This window comes from Mixophyes fleayi, chromosome 2 (assembly GCF_038048845.1).
Source record: "Mixophyes fleayi isolate aMixFle1 chromosome 2, aMixFle1.hap1, whole genome shotgun sequence".
Lineage (NCBI taxonomy): Eukaryota > Metazoa > Chordata > Amphibia > Anura > Limnodynastidae > Mixophyes > Mixophyes fleayi.
In genome coordinates, this window is record NC_134403.1 from 356,772,696 (window position 1) to 356,797,927 (window position 25,232).

Consider the following 25,232-nt stretch of genomic DNA (forward strand, 5'->3'; position numbering starts at 1 on the left):
AAGGCATGTCCTAGATCAACTCTAAATATCAGTGAAAAATAAAGCTATTAAGTATTCGTGTGCTACACAAAAAAACATCCAGTAGTTTCCTTATGTGCAAAATATTAAACTAATTTGCACCCCTTGTATTGTAACATGGTTTGTCCAGGAGCAAATTTACTCCTTGTTTCTGCATTGTGTGCCTTAGTGAATCAGACCCATACTGTACAGGCATATTTAGAGTTGGCGGGGGGAACGTCTTAGCTCAACTCTAAATTGCAGTCAGTAGTTTCCCTATATGCAAAAAAAATGCATTTGCACCCCTCGCATCGGAGATTGGTTTGTCCAAACGCAAAACTGCATCACTATAAAAAAATAAAAAATCTGAAATGCAAAAGTTATTGTTGTAAAAGCTCAAATTAATGTTTTCTGCCTTATTGCTATCGCTAATAATAATGAAAGTGACATATTTTATAGTGTACACTGCACTGATACCAGTATGTTGTCTTATTAGCTCCCGACACTTACTTGTAGCGCAGTCTGTACGCGGCACTGGTGATGAGGGCTGTGCATGGTTTCCGGTGATAACGAGACGCACCTTGGTGAACTCTGCAAAGGACGCCCATAAAATGCAGACTGGATGCTGACGGTGGAATGACGAGGGCACTGCAGGGTCAGATATTCCCCGTCACAGGCAAACACAGTGTGATTCTGCAGAAGTTTTGTCAGATATCCTGGAACAAACAGCAGACAAACCCCTGAGCATGAGATCATTCATATCAGGCAATACAAATACAAACTGTGCTCAAACTTTGCCTGAACCACTGAGGAAGTTCTCTATGAAGTGAAATCGCAGAGCGTGCGTTAGGCTGGATACACTCTACAGGGTTTTCAGACAATTACCGGGCCAACTGCACAATAAAAGCTTACTTGCCAACTTTTAATTCTTAAAGTCCGGGAGAACCTGACAAGGGGGGCGTGGCGGAAGGGCGGGAAGAGGGTGGTACACAGACAATCGCGTCAGTTTGGCTCCTCCCCCACTATAAAATGTCATCTTGTCACGGGGGCGGGGCTGAAATGACACGATTTGCCGTTGATCGCGTCATTAAGGCTCCCATTCTGCCCACTTTCTAGGGAGAATTGCCTGCTCTCCCGGGGACCTACCTAGATTTCGGCTGACTTTACGGCAGAGTTGGCAAGTATGAATAAACGATTGTTCGGCTTGATATCGCATTAGTATGTACGCTTCAATGATGAACGATTATCGTTCCTAAGCTCATCGTATCGTTTCAGTTGATTTTTAAACTGAACTAAAAATCTTGTTCAACGATGGAACAATGTCGTTCCAATTCTGCAGTGTGCATGCACTCAGGATCATGTGCCCGACAATCTGCCGATGGTTATTCCAACACCGACACCTTTCTGGGCGTGTATATTTAAACTTATGATGTTGTCTCCACGTGTCCCACGTTGTGCGCTGTAAAACCGTGAAGCAAATGGAAATAGTGATCTTTTAATAGCAAATCAATAATAAATCTTTTTTACATGCTCCATTTATCATCTATGTGTTCCTGTATACAAGTGTATACAACAGTGTATCCCTCCTGGGTTTGGGCTGCCGTGCTGGTCCAAACCAACTGAAATATAGAAGCCACTTTTTAGTACAAGAGAATGAATGGCGATGATGTATTTCCTGTTACTGATTCTTTGTTTGTGGGTGTTGTGTGTGCAGAGGTTCAACCCTTTATTTTAATTTATTTAGCATATTGCTGCTGGTACGGCAGATATCTGAACAGTGTGTACGGAGTTACCATCTTTTGAGACGAAGGTTATGACAGACGAAAATCACAGCTCGGACAGTATATCGCGTATAACACCTATAGTGTGTACACATGAATCGGCATGCTGATCGGAACGTTCAATCGTTGGTAAAATTGCTAACGATATCGCATCGGGAGTAAATTTCTGTACTTTGTACCTAGCCTCATTCAGTCTGCCGGGGAGTGATCAGAAGATCTTTTACTATAGGGGTACAGCTTATACCAGAGCTTGGTATATGGGACACCGATGCTGAGATATAATTTTATGAACGTCAGAGACATCTTTGATATCTACCGTGTCACACTGTTGTTAAATAGCCCCAATACTAAAATTAGCCTTAATCCTGCAGAAACAGCTGCCTGTGAAGGTACAAAGTGACCCTCTGTGGCTTTTGTGCATGAGCGACTAAAATCGATGGATCCACAGCCGTTTCAGCTCGTCTGCGATGGACAGAGGAGGACTTAAAAAAGTAATCTAACGCCAATGTTAGTTTTTTGAAGCTGGTGGTGAAAAGCAAATCTTGTTAAATGGGGTCAGATCGCAGTCCCCATAGAGGTCTAGGTGAACAGCAATAACCAGCTTAAAACAGGATAAGGCACGAAAAATCTCTCCTTTCTCTTGCTGTATCACCTTGATGTACTCATCTCGGCTTCATAAATAGACCCTTTAATCACAGAAGGAGATGGCCATCTGTAATAACATATTAGCCGGCATTTCAAACAAGAGCTACACGCTATAACAAACACATCAGACAACAAATCAGGAAGGAGTCGGAGGTGAAGGTTCGGAGGGGCGGCCTGGTGCCCATCACTGGGTTAAAGTCTTCCTAATAGCTGCTACACGGTAACGATAACATTTAGTTCACGCATAGTATATCTGTTCATTATATTTACACTACTGTACAAACGTCTTTGGCCAAAGCGTATTCGTTTACTAATATTGCTCTATCTTAATGAATATCAACTTTAATTGCTCCCTAAAATCATTATCATGATTAGAATCGAGACATTAGAAGTTTACTTCAAAATGTTCTATACTTAACGTTCCAAATTGTTTGTAACAAAAGCGCAGTTCCTTTTCATGACAGTCCCAAGAGCTTATTGACATGCTAAAGTACGTCATTTTTAATTGGTCATTATTAAATCTGGTCTGTATGTTTATTCATTTTATTCAATAAAATTTTTAATATAAAATATATTTTTATTAATTGAATATTTTATCTCCTACATTATTTTCATTGTAATTTCTTTTTTTACAGTGTTAAAATCAATAATAGCCATAACTTGTTCAAAATGAAGAAAAGACGCGAATATTCACTTAAATCGTGTGCCAACATTCAAACACCTTCTGAAGAAGGCTATGCTCATCGACAAATTGCTAAAAAAATGACAAAGAAACAAGTACAAAAAGACTAAAAAACTGAACGACCAGGTGTACATCAAAAAGGGAAGATAAATACATTATCGTAATGAGCAAACAAAACCGAAGACTCCCAGCAACTGCAAGAAGAACTCAATTAAATTAGACAAACTCCAGTATCAGTTGATACAATTAAAAGACGTCTGCGTAATGTAGACCTACATGGTCACATAGCCTGCAGAACACCATTGTTGAGGTCTGTGAATAGAGTAAAATGCATTCAATGGGCCAAAGAACACCGGTTTTGGACACTGGATTAAAGGACTAGTATTTTGGACTGTGGAGTCCAAATTTGAACTTTTTGGAAGCAGAAGACGTTCAGTATGTTCGAACAGTCGGAGAACATGTGTTAGATAATTGTATAAGTCATACAGTTAAACATGGTGGCGGACATGTCATGATTTGGGGTGGTTTTAGTGGAGGAAATGTTGGAGATTTAGTGCAAATAACATCAACTATGGATATGAAACGATACCACAGTATTTTAGTACATCGCGTTGTACCAAGTGGAACTCAAAGTATGGGAAAGAGATTAATCATGCACACATCCAAACTGTGTATCAATTATTTGAAAAGTAAAGAAAAGCAGAAAGTTCTACAAATTATGAGATGACCTCCTCAGTCACCTGATCTCAATCCCTTTGAGAAACTCTGGGATGAATTAGACAGAAAAGTTTGTGTACCAACAATTAATAAAAACTTATGTGAATGTCTGAACGAGGCCTGAAAACGCATAACTTACGAAACTTTAGAAAAGTTGGTGTCTCGAATGCCCAAATTATGTGAAGCAGTGATACGCACAAAAGGAGGACACATTGATGAAAGCCAAATTTAATCTGAAATTTATGTTATACTATCAAATTATAAATAATTTTAATAATGTTTAGTTACAATACCATGTGAAACAGTCTTATTAATAAATATTTTCATTATTTCACTACATTTTTTCTTTTATTAACAATTATTTTCCTTGGCCAAAGACTTTTGTACGTTAGTGTATATGTTTAAAATAAAACTGTCTCTAAAAATTTTTTAACAGCTGATGAACTAACGTGCATTATAGTACTCTCAACCAAACACTCGATTTCAAACTGGTAGAAGATAAGCACCACTAAAAGATGTTTCAATTCAATAGAGTAAAGGGCCAGATTGGGAAGGGCATCCGGACACACACATTTTCCCCACTGATCTGTGCCAGCGTAGTTCTCGCTTTGGCTCTGCAGCTCCGCCCCCGAGGATACAAAGTGATGGAGTCCTTCCACTGTATGTATGTAGCACTTGGAGGGAAAGCAAACCTACACTGTGTAAGTGTAGAGAGCAGAGTGGGTGTATCTGACATGACTTGATCTGCCTGCATTGGTAAGGGCCCCCACAGCTTATCTGCCCTGGGGCCTCCAGAAACCTTAATCTGGCACTGATTGACAAAAGAAAAAGGAGTTTCTCAGTTACTTTTCCTCTTCTAATTTTGTTTCCTCTGGAAATAATACATGCAGTGTATTTCATCAGCATTTAAATGGCATGACATCACTATTGTAAGCTTTTCTCACCAAGATATAAATATTATTATTTTGGAGTATTTGTGATAAGTTCTAAGATCTGTGCACTCTACACCACCATCTACAAGCCCCCATCACGTACGGTATGCAGTCAACGAACACCCTGGCGCTTTATATTGTGGTATGGCTCAATAATCTTTCCAAGAACGCACGATGATATATTTAAAGATGTCAAAATGTCCAGTGATTTAATGATTGTGATTTAAGTGAAACCAGTATCCCCTGCCCAGTGCAAATCACCAGTTTCACTCTTTGTAGATGGAGGTCCATGGTTGACTGGTTGAAAATTGTAAGCAGTTCAGCGTAGGGGGAATTCCAGTCTAACATCTCCGTACAGCTGACTGCATTAGAAATGTCAGACTTTTTGCAAGTGAAGTTCTTTAATTCCCGAAGCCAAATTCAATTTTTGATGACAACTTTTGAGCACCTTAAAGCCTCAGCGCATATTGACTAACATGGTGGTATTTTGCTTTATGGTCCTTTAGCTGTTTCACTGGCTTATTTATAATTAAGCGGAGATAAGACAAGTTTTCTATCGCTGCTTATCGCAAAGCATGGGGAAGACGTTTGCCGGAGGGGGATACCACTGGCAATATCACAATGTAGCTCCTGCTAGACAGGGAGAAGCCCTATTTCTGACAAAAACAACCTGGAGACAGGGTATTTCTCCCTACAGTAAATAAACCAAGGGGTAAATGTATCAAGCTGAGAGTTTTCCGGCGGGTTTGAAAAATAGAGATGTTGCCTATAGCAACCAATCAGATTATAGCTATCATTTTGTAGAATGTACTAAATAAATGATAGCTAGAATCTGATTGGCTGCAATGGCCAAAAGCTCCACTGTTGCTTTTTAGAAGGTTTGATCAATCTACCTCCATGTGTGTTTTACTGGGTACACACTACAGAAATTTTCTCCCGATGTGATATCGTTAACTATTTTACCAACGACTGAAAGGAAAAAAAAAGTCCCAATCAGCAGCCGATTCATGTGTACACACTATACACAAATTACCTTCAGATCTGTGCTCTTCATCTGTCATAAACATCGGGTGAAAAGCTTGTGACTCTGCACACTCCATAGAGATCTATGGACACTGCCGGTCCTGAGTGCTTACACACTGCGAGATTGGAACGACGTTGTTCCATCGTTGAACGAGATTTTTAATTTGGTTTAAAAATCAAACAAAACGATACGATGAGCTTTAGAAAGATAATCGTTCATCATTGGAGTGTACACACTAATGCGATATCGGGCCAAGCGGTCGTTTCTCATGTGACTGGCCCGATAATCGGCTGAAAAACCTGTAGTATGAATCCAACCTTAGTGAAGGCAGCATTGTATACGGCTTTAGTTCCACAACCTTTTGTAAAACCAATAACATTTTTTATTTCTCCAATGACACATAAACAAACAAACAGAATATTTATGTGGGGTTAATACAAAAGCTGGATGAAAAATAACTCTGATCAAAGGGTTGGAGTCGTCCCCTTGTTGAAATTCATCTTCTCTCATTACAATTTGCTTTTCATCATGTCAAAACAAAACCTCCAGACATCTACATAACTTGCAGGATGATTTAACCTGTGTGTAAACAGCTGCCTCTGTTCCACCGTCACGCGGAAATGTTAAATAAAAGAATGTTGTAGTTTTATTTGTACTGGTTCAAAGTGGCCTTTTGGTGCGTCCATGTAGCGGGAGGGAATCCTGTAATCACTGAATCTTACGCTCAACATCACCAAACTGCGTATTAGAGGTCTGTGGATAATATCTGAGATCAGGGCTTCTTGAACATTTTGTTTTAACTGGGTTCCGGCTAACACAGGCCAATGTATAGCAGCACATTTGGCGCCAAAACTATCTTGAAATTGAACGTGTCATTATCACACATACTGGTAATTGTCATTAGAAGCCGGTTATCTGGTCTGAAGACCAAACGGCCTGATCTCATCCAATCTGGTCTGAAGACCAAACGGCCTGATCTCATCCAATCTGGTCTGAAGACCAAACGGCCTGATCTCATCCAATCTGGTCACTTATGTGTGTGGTCATTGCCAGTGATCATGGCACAAGTGTGCTTGTGCCCTACAGGAAGAACGGCCATGTGTGGCTAGCTTCTATCATACTGCCGTCAACAAAATTGCACCGACATACATTTCCTCACTTGTCTCAAAATATCTCCCAACTCGACACCTCCGTTCTGCACAAGATCTATGTCTCTCTTCCACTCTCATCACATCCTCCCGTTCTCGGTTACAGGGCTTTTTCTAGGCTGCACCCACTTTGTGGAATTCCATCCCTCGTACAGTAAGACTTGCCTCTAGTCTTCAAACCTTCAAGCATTCTCTGAAAATCCACCTCTTCAGACTAACTTATAATATTCCTCTACCACCCTCTTAATCTCCCTAGGTTACCCTATCACCACCCTCTACACAGCTAACACAAGACAACAACCATCTGACCAACATTGCCACACGCACAGTCCACTCAATACTTTTACCTTTGCATTCTAGCTGGTCCATTGTGCAATATGATGTAGCACATGCCCTTGTGTTTCAAACTCCCATTGTCCTATAGATTGTAAGATTGCGAGCAGGGTTCTCTTACCTCTCTGTCTGTATGTATTACCCAGTATTGTTTTATCAATGTTTGTTCCTAATTGTAAAGCGCTACGGAATTTGCTAGCGCTATATAAATAAATGTTGATGATGATGATACTTCCAGGAGAAGGTATGAGAAGAAGATATGGACAGGGCAATATGACATAGTTTGCATCAGCAATTGGGCAGGGCAAGGTCTATGATCACTGAAGTCATCATTACAACGCGTTTCCACCCACTTCACCGGCTGGTGAGCGGCCTTCAGCGAGACTCCTCTGCCCGGAGACCTCTCAATAAAGGGGAGTCTCCAGAACACTCCGAGAGAGTAAGCAACTATGTCTTAAATCTGGGAGCCAGCTTTCTGAACAGTGGTTCAATTCAAAATGATTTTTCTTTTTAGTCTCTTTACTATGACCTATAAATATATTACATATATTTTTACAATTAAAATATAGCTATCAGGAAATTAATTACAAAATAATGTTCAGCTAAATAGACCCATCAGCAGGATGACATTTTTTAATATATAACAGAAGAGCATTTAACATAATTTTTCATGCCTGGCCCTCTGCATTGAAACAGAACAGCCCCCCTCCCTCCAATAAATTAATAAAAAAAAGTGTCGGTAAAAGAAAACCGCAAATACAACCTGGTTCTCCTCCAATTTTTCTTCTCCAGAAACAGTTCTGCTTTGCTAAGTGTCTTATAAGACACTTTGCTCTATAGAACAATATATGACTTAGTGACCATCAATTCTGGACTACTTTGTGTGTTCTATGTGCCATCAGGATGCACTTTAATCTATTTGAATCAATTTGTATTTGGATATTTCGAATGTATTTTTCTTTATATTTATGCTTGGACGATTAGAACCTTTACCTTTTTTTAATTTAACTTTTTACAAAGTTCCTTTCCTATGAAATTTTTATTAATTTTTAGTATCTAACCAATATTGTGATATATTCAAGAGGTTGTGTGCCTGTTTCTGCTACAGTTGATCCATTAATGAGCCTGTGAAAGAAGATTTCTGTCTATCTAGCGCTGGACTCTATTGACTAAATCAATTCTTAGGATCTGGACCCTTGGTGCCGGGTGCTAACCGCAGCTCTGCCAACCCTTAATAATATTCACACACTCATAGTGATACAGTTATTACATACTTGCTAACACTCCCTGAATGTCAGGGAGACTCCCTGAAATAGGGGTGATCTCCCTCACTCTCTGAAGAGTCTGGCATTCTCCCTGATGCTGAGCCAGTACAAGACGTGGTTGGCTTCGCCATCTGTGGCATGATGACACAGTTCAGAAATTGTGTCCTATGTCCATGTATTGATGCCTACGGAGGTGGCCATTTTCATGGAGACCAAGATTTAATCAAAGACTGACAGGTAAGACAACATGACTTCAGTAATGGAGACAGAAATGTAAAAGACACTTCAGTCTCTAGAGATTCCTTAGCTGCTTTTCTTTAACGCATAGTTGCCTATTCTCCCGGAATGTCCGGGAGATTCCCACATTTCTGGGAGACCTCCCAGGCTTCCGGGAGAGCAGGGCAACCTCCTGGTTCTCACCACCGCAATAGATAAGTGGCTGGGGGCGGGGTTTAATGACGCAGATATTGTGTCATCTTAGCTCTGCCCCCTGCTGTAATTGGCCAAAATTGTGACAATCGTTTAGGGGAGGGGCCAAAAGATGAGATTTGTCAAGCCCCGCCCCGCACACCCACCTCCCCCGGGATCTCCCCTGAACCCAACAAGGAAAAGTTGGCAGGTATGAGTTATTACTATAAAGACACGTGTGATTATTTACTACTTAGCTAAAGTGGAGTATAAGAAATCGTACATGTCTCATATATGCGACAAAGAGCTGCGGGTTCTGTCTGTGCAAATCTACAAGTGGGATTCTTGTTGTGCTGTCAATACTGCTATCTCCAAACATCACCTTGTTCTGCCAATTCCAATTTTACACTCAGCCCCCGGGGGACGGTAACGGATGGAACAAAAGGTTTCTCTTAGCGGGATCCACGGTCACAATGTTCTCTGCGGCTCCCCAGACTATACCAAGTCCCCCCCCCCCACATTCAAGCAGAGAATCTTAATAGATCATGGAAACTATTTGCTTGAATTTGAGAATCTGTGTAATGGAATAGATGCACAAATAAACAAATGTTTGAAAGATACGACATCTGCTTCCAGACATCAATTTTTTCTCACAGTGTTAATGTTCATTCTAGGATAAATATAAGCAACAAAAAAATATTCCCAGAAAAAACTGTTCATGGTTAACCTCTAATCTGCTGCTGCCGAAATGTCCCAGTGCTAGTTACCCATTTATTATGGTACATAGCGCAGCAATAGAAATCTGTTATCAACGCAATATGCCATTAGATTGGCGGCTGAGTAATACTCAGTTTTCCGGCGATATCGGCTGCAGCAGTATGGCTGAACTTACTGCCTGGCCAGGTCAGTATGGGTCCATATTCACATACATGACCCGGCCATGTTATTTCATGCATGTGCAATGTAACTAGAAGCCTGGACTTGCATAGTTGCCTACTCTCCCGGAATGTCCGGGAGACTCCCGAATTTTTGTCAGTTCTCCCGGACTCCTAAGAGAGAAGGCAAAAATCTTGGATCCAGCTGTCTCCGTTGTTGAAGATGGATGGGGGCGGGGCTAAATGCGGCATCCTGGCCCTGCTGCGATTGGCCGGAATTGCATGAGATTGTCAGGGGGCAGAGCCTAACGGTGCACCACGCGTGGCCACACCCCTTCGACGGGCCCCCTCCTGGACAGCTGCCTTCAAAAGTAGGCAAGTATGACTTTGTGTCCCAGTACCACCTTCACAAAAAAACAAAAGCAAAAATAATAAAATGTAAAGAAATATATTTTAAAAAATTGTAAATAAAATAAAGTGGAATGAGACAAAAAAAAATAATGTTTTATTTAAATAAATAAATAAATCATATTTTTTGTAAAATCAACATCCTGTACTACCAGCCAGAGATGGCGATAGCAATATGAGGATTGCTGTAAATCTATTATCACAATCCTTCTTAAACACATATGTTCTATTATCATTTTAGAGTGATTTCAGATTCTCATAAAAGGTTTTAGCTATAGGTGTCTATTTATGGAGGAAGATATCATAGCTTTTGTAGAAAGCCTAAAATTACTGCAATTTACCATTAAAATGTTTCAGAGGCAGCTGAGGGATACCCCACTCCCCATCATTACTGGCTGGCACGGGCCTCACCAGCCAGTCCTTGGTGCCTCTGCCCGTGTGTGACCCGGCTTTGCCCCTTCCCTGGAACACCGGTGGGAAAATTAAAAATTTTTCGTTACTTCTGCTGGCTATCGCCATCGTGAGATTTCGGTAGCGATAAGGGAACTGCGGCAGAATGCATGGGGAGGTTTCGTCAGAAGAAACCCATTGACGCTGTTCGCCAGCGGGGGCTACTAATGGCAGTAACCCCTTGACAGATTAGGAGAAGTCTTGTCTCCAGCGAACTCACCGATTATCACAGGAGAAATGGGTTATCTCCCAATACCTTGTTATCGATACTGTACAGTGGAAACCCAGAGCTCCTTTCATTTAACAATCCCTACTTATTTGTTCCATCAGCCAGCTAATCATCATCATCACCATTAATTTATATAGCGCCACTAATTGCGCAGCGTTGTACAGAGAACTTACTCACATCAGTCCCTGCCCCATTGGAGCTTACAGTCTAAATTCCCTAATATAGACACACAGACAGACAGACAGAGTAGGGTCAATTTGATAGCAGCCAATTAACCCATCAGTATGTTTTTGGAGTGTGGGAGGAAACCGGAGCACCCAGGGGAAACCCACGCAAACATGGGGAGAACATACAAACTCCACACAGATAAGGCCATGGTCGGGAATTGAACTCATGACCCCTGTGCTGTGAGGCAGAAGTGCTAACCACTTAGCCACCGTGCTGCCCGCATGTGAATGTAATTATGAATTATAATACCATTGAGCTTTGCACTAATGATCACATTTCCTGCACATTAATAAAAGAAAAGCTACGTTTTACACCCTTCCTCTCTCGCTGGAGCCTCCAGTTCTCACCCCACGCCCTCATCATTTCCAGCACAGATTATTGTAATTTCCCCCCAGAACTTCTCACTTTCTGTCCTCTCATTCTCACACTACATCACACTCGCTCACTGCCAGCTACACACAGGACACTTCCTCTCCTCAATATACCAGTGATTTTATTTCCTCACATTGTTCCCTCTTCTACTTTTACTTGTTCTATTAAATCACTTCTCACACATCTCCCAGTCATTACTGGCAAGGAGGTGACAGGCAGAGGCCAGAGCGGACTGAGCCCGAACTATGGATGTAACAGTCTTCTGACGGGACAGCCGTGTTCAGTGAAGGAAAAGTAAAGATGGGACTGTTGTAAAAAGTGGACAACAATTAAACTAACTTTCAGTCATTACATCAGACAGATGAAAAGGTGTCAATGGAAGATTCCCAGGGGATCAGAGATCCCTATTAAAGAATTAGTATCTATGCATAGTGAATTCTAATGGACGATGGACCATTGTCTGCCATATCTCTAGGCAAAACACTGTGTGCATAAGGATATTTTAATAGAGATCTGTGATTCCTTTTTCACCCTCTGTTAAGGCTTTTTTTTTATTAATGCACTCAATGGAGTGCACGCACTGGACCATTGATAGAGTGCACAATACTAGTCAGTGTTTCAGGAGAAAAGAGATTGAGAAGAGCTGATTTAACACTTCATATTCCATTTCTACAGCAATAAGGCTGGTTTTTCTTTATATCACTGCTTACGGCAGCAATAAGACATCCCTTATGGAGGAAACTTATCATAAACATATTGGCCGTGGTAAGGGTTAACTGACTGCTTGGCTGTGGCCGTCTCCGTAGATATGTGCTCTCAGCTCCAGTAATGAAATAAGTAAAAATAAAAGTTAAAAATACATATTTTATTTTTTTTTAAAAAACCATTAAAACCTTTTTATTCTAAGGATTAGTGGCGGTGCTACAACTGCAGTGAAATAGGCTTCATCGGCAAAAACCCTTTTTGAATAGTGTGAAGTGAGATGAGCCATATTGTCAGCGAACAAACACCCTTTAATAAATTGGCCCCGTATTCTCCCTTTCTTATGGTTAAATTACATCGCTTCGACCATTATAACCACCAGCATCTACCTTGATCTGAAGCTTTTTGTGCCGATCCATTTATATATCTTAAATCCTTATAACAACCATCAAGTAGCTGTTTAGCCCATACAAAATTCTGTGGATACAGGGATTATCCCATTACTATGGGAGTCTTAAACACATACTTGCCAACCTTTTCAATTGGAGCTCCGGAGGAAGAGGTGGGAGTGTGGGGGCGGGACTGGACGAATTGTGTCATTTTGACCCCGGCCTCGCTACGTAGTGCCGAAATTCACAACATGCCCCCCACCACCCGGGCTAGACCCAAAAAAATCTATTTTGGGCCGGTCCTTAGTGTTTATTACTTGGTGGCTGACCCCCTTAATCCAGCTCTGGGCCAGGGTGTCAGATTGACACCTAGTGCTCAGCTTTTCCTACTAGTAGTACCGCTCATATTATTTGTTTTAGGTTAACCCTAAAACAAATTATACCCCTACTTGTATATAGTCCAAAGCAAAAACAAGCCCTATTGCTGGCAAAAACATCAGGTTTTGCAATTTGATAAATCAGCCCCTGTGTTCAGTACTGTAATAGAACATTATATAATCTATTGCTATAATATGATTTATGCCCCATTATAATCAGTGAGGTATGTAAAAATAAATAAAAATAAAATAAAATGTGCTGTAGGGAGAAGAAACATATAAATTAAAATGCAACATAAAGTGAGGTTTGTTTTTTGTTGCAATTTTTGTTTTAAGTATTTAAGATTTATCATTTATAATAATAAAGTATCGCTGCGTTAAGCAACACTAAAATTGCCTCTTTTTATATTGATACATTGTACCGAAGACCACACTTTAAGGATGGGCCGCTGCTTATGGGCCAGTGCTATGTGCTTGCCCCCCGGACTAATGTCTGCCTGCCAGCCAGCCAGCCCCTGTAGGAGCGGGGAAGTTCCCAGAGTTAGTAGAGGGCTGCAGAACCTCTGTTTGCCTGAAAAAGGATTACATTTTTACTTATGCTTTTGTGCACCTTCCAGGCACCAATGATGCAGTAAAGTACACATATATGTGCACATATCCCAGTGTAATAAAAATCTACAAATGGGACATAAAATAAAGACAATCTCCATGCTTTACTCTCATTCCTGATTTAAGACTAAAATGAGGTTCAAACGAGCATGATTTTAGGAGAAGATGGAAGGCAGAAGCTTAGTTTTCACTATAGTGACAAATATCGCTGTATCAGCTGAGTGATACTGATACTCAGCTGCCCGATGACACTGGCTGGCAGCGCTATAAGTTGTCTTACTGCTTTGCCCGGACAGTCTTGGTGCATCTGCCCAGGCATGACCCGGGGTTCCAGTTCCAGTTTTCAAAAAATAAAAAATACAATGTTGAAAAAATATAAATAAGAATAAAATTATTTTACAACAATAAATAAAACTTTTTTTTCATTCAATACATACTGCGATCCTGAGATGGCGATAGCGAAGGGAGGATTGCCCATGCTTTACACGGCAGGAGCCTATGACAAACTGGGAGAGGTCCTAGTTCCGGCAAAATCACCCATTTTCACCAGAGATAGGGCTTTTGTCTACTTATTAACATACTTGCTGACCTTTGGCAAGCTAATTCCGGGAGATCCCAGGCAGGGGGGCGTGGAGGGCAGGGTGCAGTAGTTTGCATAATTTTGGCTCCGCGCCTGCGACAAAATGCCGTTTTTGTAGCGGGGGCCGGGCCAATATGACGCGATTCAAAGAGGAAACGCATCATTTTGAGGAGCATGTTGCCATATGCTGGATATTTGCCTGCTCTCCCGGGAGCCCTACCCAAATTTCGGGAGTCTCCCGGACATTCCGGGAGAGTTGGCAAGTATGCTTAATAAGCAGAGCACTAAGGGCTTGTTCACAACAAATAAGAGTCTAGAATGGTGTTCTCACATAGCCTTCTCAAATTTTAATGCCACAACCTATTTATCATGCGTTAACGTGTGGTACCAGTACAATAGGATGTATTGGTAAAAGCACAATGCATGAAAACTGCACAAAAAACACGCTAACAACACATCAGAAAAGCGCACAATAGTTTTCATGTGTTTTTACCTATTTCCTGGTGCATATATGTGAACAAGTCCTGATAACTCATGTCTCCATGTGTCTAAATGCCTCCGTGTCTAGACAGATCCTACATGATAAAAAATTTGTTGACACAATTTAAAGCTATGTCTTCCTAGCTAGAGTGTGTTGAAATAAACTGATGCCATATTAAGTGTGGTTTCTAATTGTGACCACTCAATTGTATTTAAATGAGCGTAAGCGCTGAAACAATAACGTGTGTTGAGGCTCCAGTGCACATTGTGCTTCAACCACAAACTAATAAAGTTAGAACCATCTGGGCAAGTTCTCAGAATCCTGAGGTTTGGTATCCTAGCAACCACTGTCAACAATGTCAACTGTATTCATTCTGCTACAATTATACTGAAATTACTGCTAATTGTTTGTTACAGTACTAAAACAAATAGACAATACCCCACACGCTGTAATACAATGGCATAGAAAGTTTTGTCTGCTACCTGAGGGATTGTAGGCATTAATCTCAACCACAACGTGTTCCTGTTTAAATTTATTTGGTGGGGATAGAAGTAACCTGTAGTCTGAAGAAGGAATTGCTGGCTGTGTGATTGAGCAGCAAGCACAATTAAGTGATAAAAGTGATGTGAATGGTGGAACATTCTCTGTGTAATATGTTGGCACTATGTAAATGAAGGTTAATAATGATAACAATAAGGCAGGGCCATCTTTTCCATTGGGCACGATGGGCAGGTGCCCGGGGGCCCCACGGGCAAGGGGGCCCCATAGGCACGGCTCTTAATTAGAATAAATAATCCTGCAAAAGAAAAAACCTGCAAAAAAAACCTTCAAGGGTCACTGAGCAAGTACATCTTTCTATCTCTATATATCTATATCTATATCTGTATCTCTATACATCTATCTCTCTCTCTCTCTCTCTCTCTCTCTCTCTATATATATATATATATATATACATACATGTAGGAGCCATGGTGCACTGCTTTGCCCGGGGGCCCATAATGTTGTTAAGATGGCCCTGCAATAAGGTGCTTGTTGAAGATTGTATGTTCCCTATTGATAAACACTGTGCTCTGGCCACCTTACAACTAATATTCTCTCTCTGAAACCGATAGTGACTCCATACTTTACAACATTACCTCACGGCAAAAAGGGCATTACCTACTGGGACGGGGGTATGGCTCTGAAAATTGATGCTACGGGCAACTTTTCTCTTTAGCTGTTGGGGGTACATATCTGTGCTGTGCTAACACAATTTATACAACTATTCACTGAACAGATGGTGATCTAATATAGTAATATAAATAGTAACAAAATATAAGTGTGAAATGCACCGTTACATAAAATGACTTAAGTTCATGCAGCGTGTTTTCTTCCCACAACTCATGGATTACAGAAGTCACACATTTAATTTATCCTCCAATTACTGATTCACGTGATGTGAAAATATTTATTATAATAGTTATAAAAATTATTGTAAATGGGACAGTTGGTAGCTTGGGGTTGTGTGCAAAATTGTTGTGACCCCTTTAAATAGCCAAGTGTAGATGAGATACCAACCCCCCCCCCCCATAAGATAAACATAGTTTGAGGGGGGGGGATGTTTGAAGTAAACTGTATTTTAAATTAAGGAAGGGTTTGATTATACCTACTGGGTATTAGCCTGACGTGGAAGGCAAGGGGGCACTATAAGCCTAGGGCGGCCTGAACCATTAATCAGGCCCTGCCCATTACCCCTGTTGCAGAGCAAGTTAAACTATTATCACTGTGTGATCTTCATATACACAGTAGGAGCCTGATTTAGAGTAGGCTACAATTTTGCCTGCACATATAGTGTACAGACGTCGCTGCAGGAAGATATGCTCAGACAGTGATTGCATTAACATACCTGCCTACCTTTAAAACATCCCCTCCGGAGGTCATGTGATTAGGGAAGGAGGGGCATGGTCACCATGGCCCCTCCCCCTGCTGCGAAATGCCAAAATTCACTGCACTGTATAGCAGTGGATGGAGCATAATGGAGCGATCGCGTAATTAGACCCCGCCTCCACCAAGACCCAGGCGGATGCCTACTCCTCCAGGGTGTACGGGAGGACTCCCTGAAATTCGGAAGTCTCCCGGAAATTCTGCGAGAGTAGGCAAGTATGATTAACACTTGTATGCGTTCCACAGCTAAGTTAAACCCCAGTTGACTAACCACCCTCATCCCTGAACTGGCAAAATGTGTGCTAGAACAAAATGGCCACCACTCTCCAGCAGACGGATATAATTATCTGATAACTACATGTGTGCTCTGGAGGGCGGCAACCATTTTGTTATAGAACACCTCCTGGCCAGGAGAAGGTGTGCTACAAGAAAATGGCCGCCCCTCTGCATTATTTTGTCTTCTCCTTGGTGTTTCCTCATTATAACTGGCTAGTGACATACTTCCCAACCATCCTGTCCTACAGGACAGTCCTGAGTTTTGGTGGACTGTCTCGCTGTCCCCAGTCATATGTAACATTTCCCGATCAGTGGAGGAGAGACAGAGAGGTGAGTTTTTTTGTTTTGTTTTTTTAATGTGTAGCCGGCCGTATTGCAACAGTGCCACCTCCTGGCCAGAAGGAGAAGTACTCTGAGGGAACAACCTGCACAGAACTTATTCCTTCCCCAGAAGATCCTGCTGGTTATGGCAAAACATTTTTGACATTATTTAGGTGAGTGCCTGTCTTGTGGGTTCATATTGGGGAATTAATGCTTCAGGGAGACTGAGTGGTTAATTTGGGTGGTTGTCAGTGAGAGAGAATATGTGGTGTATTGCAACAGTGCCACCTCCTGGCCAGAAGGAGAAGTACTCCGAGGGAACAACCTGCACAGAACTTATTCCTTCCCCAGAAGATCCTGCTGGTTATGGCAAAACATTTTTGACATTATTTAGGTGAGTGCCTGTCTTGTGGGTTCATATTGGGGAATTAATGCTTCAGGGAGTCTGAGTGGTTAATTTGGGTGGTTGTCAGTGAGAGAGAATATGTGGTGTACTTTGAAGCAAGCTATTTGTGATTGCCTGTGTAGCTGTTTTGTGGAAATGAGGCATTTCAGGTGTGTTTAGGTGTTTTGGGGGTGACTAGAAGTAATTTGATGTGAGTGGGGATGGCCAGAGTTGATCTGGTGTTTGGGGTAAATGTGGGTATTTTGGGGTGATGTGGGCAAGACACACCCACTCCAGCGCGCCACGGCTTTGCTGAGGTAATTTGTCCGTCTTTCCAATTTTCAAATTCTGGAAAGTATGTAGTGTCATTGTCCTGCACACGGAATAAGTGAGTCTGTCTCTCTGTGAGTTTGTCTGTGTCTGTCTTTATTAGAGATGCTCAGGATCGGTTCCCCCGAGAACCAAACACACCCGAACTTAGCAGATCCGAGTACCGAGCCGAGCCAGCTTGGTACTTTCGCGCGCCTACGGATTTTAAAATGAGGCAAGACGTCAGCGTTATGTTGTCGGATTTCACAAGTTTTTGATTCCATTTTAAGACCCAACATAACGGTGGGTGGGAAGTAGGGTGGACCCAAAGACAATTCCATCATGTGAGGGCGGACCCAAGGATAATTCCATCTTGCCCCACTTTTCTTTTCTGCCACTGCTGTGTGCCAATGTGTCCTAGATGTGTTAGGAACTGCCGTGTGTTTGTGTCATTGCTCTGTCGCTTACCATCCAGCCAGGTCGCTGCAGTATTTGTTTGAAAGTGTATGAAAATAATATTGTGACCTGTGAGGTGGTCAAAAGTGACTGCAAATGACTTGAAATTAGTGTTATTGAGGTTAATAATAATGTAGGAACAAAAAAAGAGCAAAATAATGTGATTTTAGCATATTTTAGGATTTTTTCTAAAACATACAAAACCAAAACCAAAACATACGAGGGCGGTTTTGCCAAAACCAAAACACAAAGCTAATCCAGATCCAAAACCAAAACCAGTTCACGGGGATCAGTGAGCATCTCTAGTCTTTATGTATGTGTGTCTCTGTGTCCTCTTTTTTACAATTAAGAAGTCCCAATCATTTCTAGTCTTACTGACCAATTGTAGTTTATGTGTAAATATTTATCAAACTTCCTGGTCAGCTATAACTACATACATTTTTATATGATGGTTTATTGATTGGCAATGTTTCTGGACTTGGGGATTTCCTGATGATGTTTTTTTTCCCTCTTAATATTGGGCACTTAAAATCTACCAAATTATTTTTAAAAAGTACCCTAATCATAGACTAATCTCTAATTTTTTTCCCAAGAATAAATTAACCTTTAATGGGGTTATTTATAACGTTATAAGTACAATTATTATGATTTTAACAAGCATACATCTCTTCACTTATGTCTAATTATCTATCTCTCTGATCTGCCAAAGAACTTTTTATTGGAATATATATAATTCCATATTGTAAAGAACACTCCTTAAAAATGTTAAGAGGAGTAATTTTACTACTGCGCTCAGTGTATATATTTATCTAAAGTAGGCATTTATCATAAACCTGATACATTACATTTTCCATTTATCCCACCTATATACAGACTTCAGGCCTGATTCATTAAGGGAAGGAAAGAAAAAAAAGAGTAACTTTGTACCTTGGCAAAACCATGTTGCATTGGAGAGGGAGGTAAATTTAAAATGTGAGGACAGATTTATAGTTGGGGAAGGGCATGTCCTAGATCAGTTCTAAATTTCAGTGTACAAATAAAGCTACCGAGTATTTGTGCGCTACATGAAAAAAAAGCCAGTATTTAACTTGACTTCCCCCTCTCCTTTGCCCCCCACATTCAATCTCTCGCCCAATTCTGTCACCTCCAACTCCGCAATAACGCCCACATCCGGCCCTTCCTATCTCAGGATGCCACTAAAAACATTATCAACGCATTTATCATTTCCCGTCTTGACTACTGTAACCCTCTCACACCTTGCCCTCCTCAGGTCTATACTCAACGCTGCTGCAAGACTCATCTTCCTCTCCCGCCGCTCTTCCTCCCGTCTCTGCCTTGCCCTACACTGGCTCCCTTTCCCCTACAGAATCCTTTTAAAACTCCTCACCCTCACCTACAAGGCTCTCTCCAACTCCACTGCCCCTTACATCTCCAACCTCCTCTCTACTCACACCCCATCCCGTTCCCTGCGATCGGCCAATGAATGCTGCCTCTCCTCCACTTTGATCACCTCTTCCCACTTCCCAACAAACAAACTCCACACAGATAAGGCCATGGTCGGGAATTGAACTTATAACCCCAGTGCGGTGGGGCAGAAGTGCTAACCACTAGGCCACTGTGCTACCCACACTAGTCCAGAAATCCATATACAGGACATCCAGGTGCTCCTACATAATGTCATTGGGTGTATTAGGTGTAAGACAGTGTGTGTAACGCATACACACACCCTTTCCCACAGAAGTTAAGATTATTAATGTACCCGTTACTGAACCCCAGAAGTCATTGTGTATCTTATTTCACAATCTAAGCAATCCTAGCCTCAAAAATGTACACATCTTGTGCAGCAGGTAATACATGACAGGGTAATAACGACTTTACAGAAAGTATATTTTATATACCATCACGATTACACACTGGTGGCACGAACAAACACAATCATCTGTTTTGCAGTTGGAACAGGAGATTAGTCCAAGACTTCTCTTCAAAAGGCATTTCCTAGCCTCCAGCATTTTCACAATCAGTGATGCCATACAGAACCAGAGGAGGGTACAGCTAGGCTCGACAATGTAACCATGTAAGTGAAGCCTTTGGGGTATATTTACTAAACTGCAGGTTTGAAAAAGTGGAGATGTTGCCTATAGCAACCAATCAGATTCTAGCTGTCATTTTGTAGAATGCACTAAATAAATGATAACTAGGGGGCGATTCAATTCGTCCGCGTTAGTCCAGGATTAACGTGGCATTAGTACTATTACCTTTAATACGGTAATTTTAACCCAGATTTTTATTTGTGGGCCCGAGACATGCGAGCAAAAATCAGCGTTAAGATTACTGTACTAACGGTAATAATTGGCAGGCCGCGTTATTCCTAGAATAATGCGGCCGAATTGATCTGGCCTCCTAGAATCTGATTGGTTTCTATAGGCAACATCTCCACTTTTTAAACCTGCAGTTTAAATCTGCGCTGGTGCGCACGGCAATGGAGGATTTCTGGAGGGGCGGAGCAAACAGGGCCACAGCCCACCCCCTGGATGCTGCCACACCCTCAACAAGGCATGGCTACATCCACAAGGGTGAAAGGGTGCAGTGTGCGCTGGTGTTCATGACAATGAAGGGGTTCTGGAGAGGAGGATAGAACGGGGCAGCCTAGCGCTTCTAAAGCGATAGGCCCGCCCCCTGGGTGTTGCCACGTCCCCATAGAGTCATAGCTACATCCACATCTAAAGGTGGTCACGCCTCCATTGTGACGTGACCACGTCCCGTCCCAATGCCACCAACCCGAATGTTGGGAGGTATGTGTTTATGAACTTCTTATTTCTAGCAGTCAGTCTGTAAGTTATTGGCACGCTGTGGGACACTGCTACTTATAAAAGCAGAAAAGTTATATATGATCTGGTTATACCAACACAAGGAGTTTTACATCCCTTGGCACTATTGTGGATCCACTATCATTATATGTATGCATTCAGTTTGATTAAGGAAACAATAGTATACCATACTTGCCAACTCTCCCTTCTTGTCCTCAGTCCGAAGCAGGGAGGTGCGAATAGACCACCTCATTTATTTCATCCAAATGAGATGGCCTGGTGTCCATTCATTCCCTCACTGGTAACTTATACCACTATACTACACCTGCTGACCCCCAGGAGGGACTGAGCGACAGACAAGTGGTTACACAAGAGCACAGCAAGGTCGAAGCTAAGTATAACACACGACCACCACTCCCCAGACAAACAGGGGTGACATTTGGACGCTCAATGACAGCATTACCAAACGATAGCATTGTTCTCAGCGTTCGGCAGCAGCTGGGCTATTCTAACACTTCTACATACGTACATAAAGTACAGCAGGTATAAATAGTCCTGGAAGTGAGGGCTTGCAGCTGGGAGACGGCGATAAGTGGAGTGATGACATCCGGGAATGCTGAACAACTCCCTGATCAAAAGACATTAGTGTTGTGGCTTTATATTCAGCAAAACAGCCATGATTGGTGGACTGTACAGTAAACAATCTAATTTTGAAACAATATTTACTAACAACATTCTTATGTATACAGAAGGATGTCATGTCCTAAAATAAACTAACAGGAAAACATCCCCTACTTATAAACATTACTGTCCGTCATTTATCATGCAGCAAGCACTCGTATCTGCTGAAACCCAGGGAAGTAAATGGTGGTCATGTATAAAGCAATATTGATGGTGGAGGCGGAAGTTTGGCCCAATATCCCCCTAAAATCTGGACAAAGTCGATCGGGTCATTTTTGGGAACAATTGTAAATCCCTAATTTGTCTGTAGGTGCAGAAATCTGCTAATCGCACTAATAGATGCTTTTAGCTCATACTTGCCAACATTCCAGGAGATTCCCTCCCGAAATCCGGGTCGGTGTCCCGGCTTCTGGGAGAGCAGGCAAGTCTCCCGCATCCTGCAATTCCCTGTCCAAAATAATGCAATTCGCTGTGATTGCATCAACCAAAATGCCGCAGTTGACTGTGCCCTGCCCCCTCCCGCCCTCTAGTCATGCCTCAAGTCATCATCACCAGCTATTTATATAGCGCTACAATATTTACGCAGCGCTGTACAAGGAACTCACTCACATCAGTCCCTGCCCCATTGGAGCTTACAGTCTAAATTCCCTAACATACAGACTGAGAGAGAATAAGGTCAATTTAATAGCAGCCAATTAACCTAGTAGTATGTTTTTGGTGTGTGGGAGGAAACCCACGCAAACAAGGGGAGAACATACAAACGCCACACAGATGAGGTCAGAAACCGAACTCATAATCCCAGTACTGTGAGGCAGAAGTGCTAACCACTAAGCCACCATACTGCCCAAGTATATTGTATAAATCGGCGGTTCCCAAAGTGTGCGCCGCGGCTCCCAGGGGTGCCGTGGCGCTGTCACTGGGGTGCCGCGGGCCAGCGAAAAAAAAAAAGAAAGAAGACAGAAACTTACCAATCCGCGCGGCGCCGGGACCCAGCAGCCTCCTCTCTCCCGCAGCTGTCACTGACGTCATTCAGTGACAGCTGCGGGAGAGAGGAGGCTGCTGGGTCCCGGCGCCGCGCGGATTGGTAAGTTTCTGTCTTCTTTCTTTTTTTTTGGCTGGCTCCTGGCGCGGGGCAGAGTGAGGATGTTGCTGTATTTACTATGTGTCGGATCAACTTTTGTAAGTGGTGCGTGATATCAGCGATGGGCCCTGAGTAGCAGTGTGTATAGAACGGAGGCAGGCATGCTAACGTCAGTGATAGATAGTATAAGTGAGTGCACTTCTTGACAGTAGAGGCTTATTTTCGGGCTTGTACACCATATATGCAGCAGGGTGCCTCACTGACTGCAGACCTGCCAACAGAGATCCGAGGAATACTGTGGGCTCTATGGTGACTGTTTCTCTCAAGCAATGCATGTTCATCAGATGCACAAATGAAGCATGACAGCGCAGAGTGTTGGTGTGAACATATGCAGGTGTAAATATCCAGAAGCAAGTATATTTCTGCATATATGTTCATAGAAATTCAGTTATATGTAAAATTTCACAAGTTAAACATTAATGCAGAATATTATTTACCCGTAGTCTGGCATTCCACCAGATCCTTTGGGTTCAGTTTTGCTCTCTGATGTCCTGTCCCGGTGGGCTTTTATCATAAGTATAGCGTCCATCAACAACACTCTGCAGACCGGAACGAGGACAGTTTCCCGTGACAATGGCAGATGTCAAGGGATCGTGGCAGAGGAGGGGGACAGATGGCAGAGGAGGAGGACAGCGTGACAGAGCAGGGGGACAGCGTGACAGGAGCGGGACAGCGTGAGAGAGGGCAGAGGAGGGGGACAGCGTAAGAGAGGGCAGAGGAGGGGGACAGCGTGAGAGAGGGCAGAGGAGGGGGACAGCGTGAGAGAGGGCAGAGGAGGGGGACAGCGTGAGAGAGGGCAGAGGAGGGGGACAGCGTGAGAGAGGGCAGAGGAGGGGGACAGCGTGAGAGAGGGCAGAAGAGGGGGACAGCGTGAGAGAGGGCAGAAGAGGGGGACAGCGTGAGAGAGGGCAGATGAGGGAGACAGCGTGACAGGGCAGAGGAGGGGGCCAGCGTGACAGAAGGCAGAGGGGGCAGTGTGCCTGGTTGCAGAGGGGGCAGTGTGCCTGGTTGCAGAGGGGCATTTTTGCATACAACTAAATAAGTATTTCTGTCGTGACCCAAATACTTATTACAACTTTTTGACACAACTACCTCTAAAACAGGACTGCTCAGTAATTATTTTGGAGGGGTGCCTTGAAAAAATTTGGAGACTCTAAGGGTGCCGCGAACTGCAAAAGTTTGGGAACCACTGGTATAAACCATGAATTATAAATGGAAGTACACATGTTTGACTTTCATAAGCGTTTATAAAAGTCAAAGAACCTTGAGACATACTGGCCTACTCTCCAGGAATGTCTGAGAGATTCCTGAACTTTGGGGAGTCCTCCCTGACTCCTGGTAGATCAGGTCTCCCTCCTGCATGCTGCGCTCTTCCCCAGGGAAGTGAGGACCTTGAGTACGAGATTTCCTGCGAATCGCGTCAGCGTGGCCCCGCCCCCGCAGAGCTATGAACCGAACTTGCCACTTGAACCTCTTCTCTCCGGCATCTCACACTAGACATGTGAACAGACCACATATCCCTGACCCCTCACACCCCATCTTCCCTGCACGTGCCTACTAGCGCCTCTACCCTAGGCTCTACCCCACAACCCCCAACTTCACCTCCGCCACCCGCGTCTCCCCCACTGATTCCCCACAAACAAATTCTAAATAACTTCATTCTGAAACACTTATGAAGTTTCTATACATATATCTGTAAATGTTACTAGCAGCTATTGAATATAAGCTATCCTGTATTTTTAGGGTTCGTGGCCCTTTAAATACATTTGTAACACACAAAACACTGGAATATCCACATCATATTTTGCAGGCGATATTATTCTTCTGTGTCTTTTGTCCCTGTAGAATCACATATTTCTACGGTGGACAAAAGACAGTGTAACCGAACCACGGCCACGCAGCTTCCCTCCTGCGTCTTTCATTCAGAGACCGCATTGAAATCAGCATTTAAAGCTTACATGAAATGCAACAAGAATTGTGCCAGAAGCATTTATCTGATAGAGAAATGTCAGCAGGACAATAAGGAGAACCGAGGGAGGAATGTCTCTGTTTCACTTCCAAATGTCTAGAAATGATTGTATCTGGCATTCCTGCCACATTCTCTGCCCAGCTATAATCTGCTGTACATCATGTAGATCCCGGACTGGAGAACAGATGTGGTACAGCGGTATAAAGACGTTAGAATGTACCCAATATATTATCCTTCAGCCACCAGTCCAGAATCCACTCATCACTCAGGACAAGGATTCTGACTTCAATTCTACTCCTGGAAAATAGTTATAATATACATGAAGTTATCTC

The 25,232-nt window shown here is 42.6% G+C and overlaps 1 protein-coding gene across 2 annotated transcripts in view; it reads right to left on the minus strand.

Annotated features, from left to right (window-relative positions):
* The window catches only part of EVA1C (eva-1 homolog C), a 90,998-nt gene that overhangs the window by 35,210 nt on the left and 30,556 nt on the right, over positions 1-25,232 (minus strand). For both annotated transcript variants that reach the window (XM_075197182.1, XM_075197180.1), the window contains exon 2: positions 508-713. In XM_075197182.1, the coding sequence (XP_075053283.1) occupies positions 508-713 (206 nt within the window). The remainder of the gene's footprint in view (positions 1-507; positions 714-25,232) is intronic.